The sequence below is a fragment of the Merops nubicus genome, unplaced genomic scaffold (genome assembly GCF_000691845.1).
Source record: "Merops nubicus isolate BGI_N331 unplaced genomic scaffold, ASM69184v1 scaffold15892, whole genome shotgun sequence".
Lineage (NCBI taxonomy): Eukaryota > Metazoa > Chordata > Aves > Coraciiformes > Meropidae > Merops > Merops nubicus.
The window spans coordinates 52912-61222 of NW_008592983.1; the positions used below are offsets into that span (position 1 = coordinate 52912).

Below are 8311 nucleotides of genomic sequence, written 5' to 3' on the forward strand. Positions count from 1 at the left end.
TCTGCTAACCACACGTCTGCATCTCATTCCCTGGCACACGTGTAAAGGCATGCAAGAAAGTTAGAAAATAACACGGGCACTCCCCATGCTCCCAGGTGGGTGTCTGTGCAGGCAGCATCTTGTCTCCACTGGCCAAAACAAGGGCCACTGGATGCAAGAGCAGAAGAGCATGATGACAGCTCCACAGTATATTCCTCCTGGTTGCACCAGCCCGTTGCTTAGGTGCTTCCCAAGAGGTGTGTGACACCCCTTGGCCAAACAGGGTCTCCTGGGTGCAGTGTCTTTCATCCCAAAGCACGTTTCTGGAAGGAGGGAGTTCTGATTTTGGTATTCTTTGATCAGAGCACGGCCAGTTTGGTTGTGTTGTATTACAGACAGCTCAGCCTCTTCACCATGTTCTAGGCAGACCCTGAGCTCCTTCCACTGTGAAAACTGATTCTGTATGAATCCTTGCATTGGGTGGATCTGGGGAGAGAGTCACCTCTTGCTGTATTTATGACTTTTTCAGTCTCTGTGGATGGGAAAAGCCTGGTTTGGGATTTTTGGTGTGTGTATCTGGGATGTGACAGGGTTGCTACACCACTGCTGGTGTGTGAAAGAGCTTTTCCCTTCACTTCTGCCTTCTTCCTTGGTTTGCACTGGCCCCTCTGCTGTATTTTCTCTTGCTCTTCTACATCACTCATGTAATTTCTTCTCCCTCTCTGACCCTCCTCTCTCTCTCTCTCTCTCTTCCAGGAAAAAGCATCGTCCAGATCATGCCAGAAGTGGAGACCCTTGGCCTGAGCCCCGATGATGTTCCCAAGCTCACTGAGCAGGTCCATGACTCCATGCTTGCCACCTACCAGAGGATATCAGGAATGATGAACGGGGCTTCCCATTAGGGATCCTACCTTCCAGCTCCAGTTCTGTGTGTAGCACCTGAGGGGATGAAGGTGCAACAGCAAGGTCTAGCAGCAGAGATGACCATGGATTGCAGCCTTGACATTCCAGAGACAGGCAAAACGCCCACACAGGATGAAAAGCTTGTCAGTGGAGCTGGTGAAACAGGTGCCATGCTCCTTCTGTGTCACCTGCACGGACAGACACACAGTGGGCAGCTGAGCATTTAATTGTAACCCTGAGAACTTCTCTCCAGCTGGACCCTGGGCTGAGCTGCACCCTTCCTGTGATCATCACTGCATGCTTACAATCACCTTTTCCTGTTCAAAACCAACAAGGTGGAGGAGGCATTTAGCCCAAGCCTGTGACCAACATGCCTGGGGGTTTGAAGGTTACCACACTCCCCTGGAAGCACACTCAAGAGAGGACAATGTCTCCTGCCTCTCTCTGTGGGGAGGACTTGGGAGGTACCTCTGCCACAAGAGGGGCAAGCCAAGGCAGCCTTGGGAGAGGGGAATTAAAGACCTTACATGTGTCTTCAGGGGTTGGTGGTTTCTTTTTTGCTTAGCTTCCCATGCACCAGGAGCTCATGGGCAGCATGGTGCCCAAGGTCCATCACTCACCCAGGGTCCTGGCAGCCCAGTGGATCTCCTGTGGAGCCCCTGGCCTATGGGTGGGCAGCACGGAGCACTGGCTGAGGTGGGCATGACTTGCTAGCAGAACCCCCATGGCAAAGCACAGATGCTGATGTTGTAGCCATGGGATTTTACAAAGGATCTCCTTCATCAGTCCTCATCTGAGAGACTCCAGCCATAAGCTTCACTCATGACTCCACCTCAGGCTGCCACCTTCTTGGTCTCAGTCTCCTTCACTCCCCTTTGTGCCAAGGAGAGATGGAAACGTAATATGATTTTTACATGTTTGGTATTTATTGACTTAATAGGGTCTTGAGAGTGATCATCTCAGCCAGATGATTAATGTTTAGCCCTAATGTTTGTGGTTTACATACCAACCTACTTATGGTTTACTTATTCATGCTGATATGTTTAGCTGTTGACCATAACCAGAGACTGTTTTGGACATGTTTGACATCCCAGAATTGATGTCAAATGTAGATGAGCACATACAGTGTATTTTTTTACTGCCCCATGCACCCAAACCCACATATGTCCACTACAGGATTTAAATAAAAGGTGTCTCTAGACATCTAGAGATGCCATCAAGATGCAGATGCCATGCTCTAGTGTCTTCGAAGACTGAAACCTCACTGCTGATTAGAAACAGCCTAAAAAGTTTATGCTCTTGTGCTAAAGGAGGAGGAGGTAAGGAAAGTTTTGATAAAGATTACATGAATTTTCTAATTTCTGAGCAAGTACAAAGGATAAGGAGTTTGATCTTGAAGTGCAAGCATGCCAACCTCCAGATTTTACACCCGTTCAGGATGTAAAATGAGGATGACAAAGAGTTTGCCTTGATTGTGCCTTTATAGAGTCATAAGTGGACTCAATGGTCTTAAAGGTCTTTTCCAACCCCAACAATTCTCTGACTCTATAAAGCATCCAGCATCTAAACAAGTCTTGTACACTTCAGAACAGTTTTTTAGGGCAACAGACAACGGAAGGTCATTGCCCATCAGAAGACCTACAAGAGTGGAAGCTTTGACAAATGCATGATATAAAAAATCACAGTATAAAATCACAAATAAAACAGTAAACATAGTTTTGAGAGCCCTCTGGGAAATCACGCTCTGAGGTTCAGTTGTCTGAGCAGGATGTCCAAGCAGCAGTTTCTCAACAACAGCTTACTGTCATCATTAGGAGTTTCCAACGTGGGTCTGATGAGCAGGAGGAGACACTGTCAATGAAGCAGAAAAAGCTCCTTAGAGGCAGAAAGTCTTCCCAGGAGAGAGATTTCTCCACCCATTTTTTATTAGCTCAAAATAGTCAGTAGTGAATGGGGAACTGAATATCAGGTCACCCATCTACCCTTATACCCCTGAGACACCACCATGCTTTCAGCCTTCTCAAAAGGTACCTCTGGTGTCCTTACAGCAGACAGCCCTTTGGATGAGTGCTTTGAGGGCAATTTCTTGGCACTTGAAAAGGTTAAACCTTTAGCAGTTGCTTTTTAACACCCCAGGACCCCACTGTCTCTGGGTTATGCAAACACAGTTCAGCTTCCTCCCCTCCCGATGATACAATAGCCACAGGAAGCAGCTCAGCAAATTGTAGTGGCCATAAGACAAAGTTAATAAAAGAAATCAGGAAGTCTTTATTGTTTAGAGAGAAAGCAAGCAGCAGCTGGGGTGAGGGTGAGGTCACCATAATTTAGCCTTTACATGAAGAGCAAATGTCTGTCTCAGATACACAGTTAATCAGCATAGGAACTGCATGGAGATGGTTTGTGGACTGTGCCTTACAGAAGAGCAGGTGATTCTCCCAAGTAACTACTGATAGGAGAAGAGGAAATGGGCTGGAGTTGTGCCAAGGGAGGTTTAGGTTGCTTATTAGGAAGAATTTATTTACTGAAGGAGTGGTGAGGCATTGGCCCAGGCTGCCCAGGGAGGTGGTGGAGTCCCCATCCCTGGAGGGGTTCAAAAAACATGTAGATGTGGCACTTCAGGACATGGTTCAGTGGTCAGGGTAGTGTTGGGTTGACAGTAGAACTTAAGATCTTAGAGGTCTTTTCCAACCTTAATAATTCTGTGATTCCCAGGTATTGTGAGCATCTATAAGTGGGCTGCCAGAAGGAAAAGGTCCAGCCCAGTCCACCCTGCTCAGGTCAGACCTATCTTCTGCAAGTCTCTCTTCTCTCTACATTATCATCCACTAGGAGACCCCATGCCCAGGGCACAGCAGTAGGAGGACACAGTGTCCACATGTCTCATACGAAGGTGCTGTTTTACTGTTTTTACCTCAGACAACCACGTACCTTTTGTGCCACTCTCAGGCTCCTCTTTCCAGGGGGAAAGGTCGAGCGTGTCGATCTCATGGCAGTCAACAAAGTTCTCAGGATAACTGTTGACCTTGAATACATCCCGAGGTATCTTTTTGATGCGAGTATTGTCACAGATCACCGTCGACAGTGAGATTTTTCTCAGTGCCTGCAGCTGCTGTGGAGTGAAAACTCCTGGTTTCTCCCACCAGAATCTGCAATGATATTTTCAGAAGCATCACATAATCTCCTTCAAGGTGTTTGGTGCTGCTTACTTGCCAAGATGGGAATCTGACCAAGGTGAGTCTCTGCTCAGATCCACCTTGATTCATCAGGCAGCAGGCACACCCTTTTGGAAAGAGGTGTCACCAGTGTGGCCAGGTCTGGACTCTGCCACTCATCTGCCAGTGCAGAGAACCTGCCTCTTCCTTGCAGCATCATCAGGCTGCTGGGACCCAGTGACTAATCCTCCCCTTTGCTACCCTGAGAGCAAATGTCATCTCAGGCAGAGACTACTGTAAATCATCCATGTCCTGGAGCTGGTGCTCCTCAACTGCATGGGTCTGTAGGAATGGGCTGCCAAAAAAGAGTCCTTTGAAGGGGCTGAAATCAAGGTGTGAGCCCTGCTGGGATCCCTGATATGTTGGAGGTGGGCTGGATTAGTGTGTCACACAAAATGTCAGCATTTTTTCCCCGTAATAAATGTCAAGGGGAAGGTTTTCTCTCAGAGCTACCTACCTGTCCCCATCACGCAGGTTCCTGAACTGGGTGCCTATGATGCAGGCCAGGAGGGGTCCAACTCTGCCTTGGGGAACAAAGGGCTCTGCGACTGCCCCAATCCAGAGGTCAATATTGCCTGGTGTCCCATACAATTCCATGAATTTCTTGGCCAGTTTGGAATTGCCCAGCACCTCAGAGAATTCATCTACATTTTGAGGCTGGGAGAGCCCACAGAAGCGTCTCCACGCATTGTAACCTGCAAAAGCAGGAGCAGCAGCTGGTCAGGACCTCTGCCTCCCCACCTAGGCTCAGGAGATAAACAGGTCCCTTGACCCATGAGCAATGTCTGCATCTTCTCACAGCATTAAAGGATCTGGAAGACATTATTGTCTCAACAGGCACAACAAATGCCATGTTCTCAAAAGTCTTTTTTGTATGCACATGCTAAACTAATAATTTGGGTTCTCTTTGACATGACTACAGGCTCACTGCACCTGCCAGTTAGAGCTACCTAGTGCTGAGGGTGAATGCACCAGTCCTTGCAGTTTTGGGAGGCAAAATTTCTAGGATCCAAGTCCTAGAAAAGAGCAGCTTTTGGTTGTGCTTAACTCAAGAGTACTCGTTCTTCTCCAGCGCTGGGGGGCAATCACACATCTGGATACAAGCCACTTCTGCTCAGGGCTCTGGGTTGTGTGAAGACACAAAATAAGCATTGATGGGCAAAGAACAAAGCATAGGTGGTCTGTCTAGCCCAGGTGAAAGCTGAACTTGTTGTTTGCATCTGTACCTTCTGCACTCCACGTGCTCCCTCTTGGCAACACCATTGCTTCTACACCTCTTTTTTACATTATCTCAACTCTCATCTGTGCTTTCTAAGACTTTTGTCCTTGTCTTATATCCCCCAGAAAAAAAGCTCTTTATAATAGAGAGATATTTTCATCCCTGACCTCACCTGCCTATCCATCCTTCACCCTCAAATCAAGGTACTGCTTCTCCCTGTTGGTATGGAAGAAGCTTAATGTTCGTGGACCTTCTACAGAAGTAGGAGGAGTATTGTTCACAGGAGATGGGTACTTGTGTCTCCTTACCTGGGAGGCCGTGGTCTCTTCCCCGTTGCATGTTCAGGGCTGCTAGATCCAGGCCCATTATTGTTATCTGTTCAAAAAGGTGGTTCTGGAGCTCCTCAACAAGCAGCTGATTCTGTTTCATCAGTTTTGCATGATCAATGACCATGCCTCGGATCAGTGGGTCAATGCCACCTGCATTCATTGCAAGTCAAGAAAAGACTTTTGATACCAAGGTGCAGCTTTCATGGCCCATTTTGTGCAGTTGAAACAGTGCTGCATTAGAAGTCCTTTCTTCTCTGGGATGCACAGAGTTTGCCTAGCTCCACATTTCCATTTCAACATATGGAATCTACAGAACATATGCTAGTGCATATGTACATATCTGTATATGCCAGTGGAAGAGGCCTCCCACTAGTGACTGGATTCTCTCCCCATCCCTCAGCCTTCCCTTCTGCAGCCCTAAATCCACTTGTTGGTTACCAGGACCTCCAAGTTCCCTTTTTGCAGACCTGCTCCTTAGCCTGTCAGTCCTCAGAATATTCTGATACCTGGGCTTCTTGCCAAGGTTCAGGTTTTGCAACTGATCTTGTTTATAATGAGCTATTAAATGACAAATATTTTTTAAAACCTTACATTCAGTGAATCAATTCCTGTCTGTTTGTTTGTGACTTTTTCAGAGCCCTTAAGAAGACAGTATTAGTGAAGCACAGGAAAATTGGCTGCGTGTGTGTATTTTGACATGTTTTCCATAATTATTTAGATAACTCATCTTGGGAGAAAACATTTGTCTTCCTTGGAAAGAGTCATATCTGCAGATATCAGCTGTATAACAAGCAAGACCCCCCCAACTCCTTTTCAAGTCCACCACTTAGGAAGCAATTATGTTGTTTTAGCTCAGCTAAACAGGATGCATCACCTTCTGGCCATGCCTACTAACTACAAGGGGATAGAATATCTTAAATTGACCTAAATTTTGGTTGACTGACATTTGGCAGCATCGTGCCTCCTGGAACAGCACAAGCAGCTGCTTGTCAGTGATTGTGCCATACTCAGTGTTGGGTCTCGTTGAGCTGAGAGGAGTGTGGAGACCTAAGAAGAAGGTTTAATCCATTACATGTTCTGGACATTTTCTGACACGTTCAGAAGGTGAATGCAAATATGCAATGAACTGAGGAAGGCAATGCTGAAAAACTCTGCAGAAGAAGCTATAGAACTGTATGTTCTGATGCCAAATCCTGCTCCAGTGTAGCTGCTTCTGTAGGAGCTGGTGCTTGGGAATGTTCCATGGTTGGACTATAAGAGCACATAGTTTTTGGCAGGGCTCCTTTGCCTGAGTGCAGTGCAGAACCAGAGTTAGGCTGGGCTTGGTGACAATTCTGCAGGGCTACCCTGCTGCCCCACACTTGGCAGACCACTTATTTGTCTGCAGCCCCTTGGGTAGACCTGCCACGAGCACCTTCCAAGCTGAATGGCACTGTAATTTGTGTGAGGCCAGTTAGATGGAACTAAAGCAGTTTTTGGAGTCTAGGCTCACGTGTTTTACCAGCTGACCTCCACCTGAGTGTGTGTGTGTCTCAGGAGCAGAGCAGGACTGCTGCCTGCCCCACGTTCTCACCTTCTGCTATAATCCTCCACGGAGCACAAAAAGTCAAATGAAGAGGGACATGGGAGAAGGAACCCAAAGGCTGAAAACAATCATCCAAACGGGACACAAAAGGCTGGACTGATGTATGACCAAATCGAAAAGCCAGGGAAAAAACATTTGAGACTCTAGGATCCACGTTTTCCTTGTAGCCACTGTATGAGGGGATCCACTTGCTGGTCTCCTCTGCCAGCAGGAGCGGGAGGTAATCTCTGTATGTTATTATCTGGAAAAGCACAAAAGTAGAGCAAGTTGTCAGCAGCTGTAGCAGAAATACTAAAGTCAAGTGCAGAGCATGAACACAGACTCTCCATCCAGTAGCAGAGTTCATTAAGATCTTCAGGGGAAAAAAAGCTGTAACGATGGCATGAATTCAGCATAATACATTAAAATTATTTAATATAAGAAATATTTGATAATTGGGCAAAATAATGGATAAAAAAAAAAGCTCTGGATACCCATGCTGCCTCAGATGGACCATCCTTATTCAGTTTTGACTTCCACAAATAACTCCACTAGATCTGCAAAGAACGACATTCCCTCTTTTCCTGGAGGAGAACCCATCCCTAAGCACAGGGATGACAGTGACTGGTACCTGGTTTATGGCAACTACAATCTTTCGACCTTCTTGGTAAAGCTTTTCTCCATCCCAGTGAGGATTTAACTTCCTCAGCTCTGTAACCAGGCGGTTGTGTTCCCGTAGGAAGAGGGTGTGCAGTGCAGAAAGTCCCAGGTTCTCAGTTACCCGCTTGTCACCTACAAATGAAGATATTTCAGGAATTTGGTAAACTGCTTTTTACTTCAGCAGCAGGTTTTGGTGTTGGGACAGACAAGTGGCAACTGGTAGTGTTACTGGTAGCAATACTCATGGTTAAGCTTTCTAGCAGTTATCCTTCATGCCAGATACTTCTTTCCAGCACAGACAAAGCATTCTGTGTCCAACCCATCTAGCCAAATCCATTGGAGAAGAGGATGTGGGCAGTTTCAAACTATATTGGACGTGGTTGTGAAGCAGCTGTAACTGTCTCATTTAGTGAAAAATCTCACGTTTGCCTTCCTTTTGCACTTC

General features: G+C 46.6%; 2 protein-coding genes across 2 annotated transcripts in view; one reads left to right on the forward strand and one right to left on the reverse strand.

The window, feature by feature from the left end:
• Positions 1-881, forward strand: part of LOC103768196 (1-acyl-sn-glycerol-3-phosphate acyltransferase alpha-like) — a 5537-nt gene extending 4656 nt beyond the window's left edge. Inside the window, exon 6 of the mRNA XM_008935335.1 lies at positions 736-881. Within this exon, the coding sequence (XP_008933583.1) occupies positions 736-881 (146 nt within the window). The remainder of the gene's footprint in view (positions 1-735) is intronic.
• Positions 882-2692: 1811 nt separating this feature from the next.
• On the reverse strand, positions 2693-8031 carry LOC103768198 (lactoperoxidase-like; the record flags this gene model as incomplete). The annotated part of the gene is made up of 6 exons (XM_008935337.1): positions 2693-2733; positions 3811-4028; positions 4552-4789; positions 5622-5792; positions 7216-7468; positions 7838-8031. Coding segments are annotated over 6 exons (1115 nt in total), but the record flags the coding sequence as incomplete, so codon positions are not given.
• Between the last annotated feature and the right edge of the window lie 280 nt (positions 8032-8311).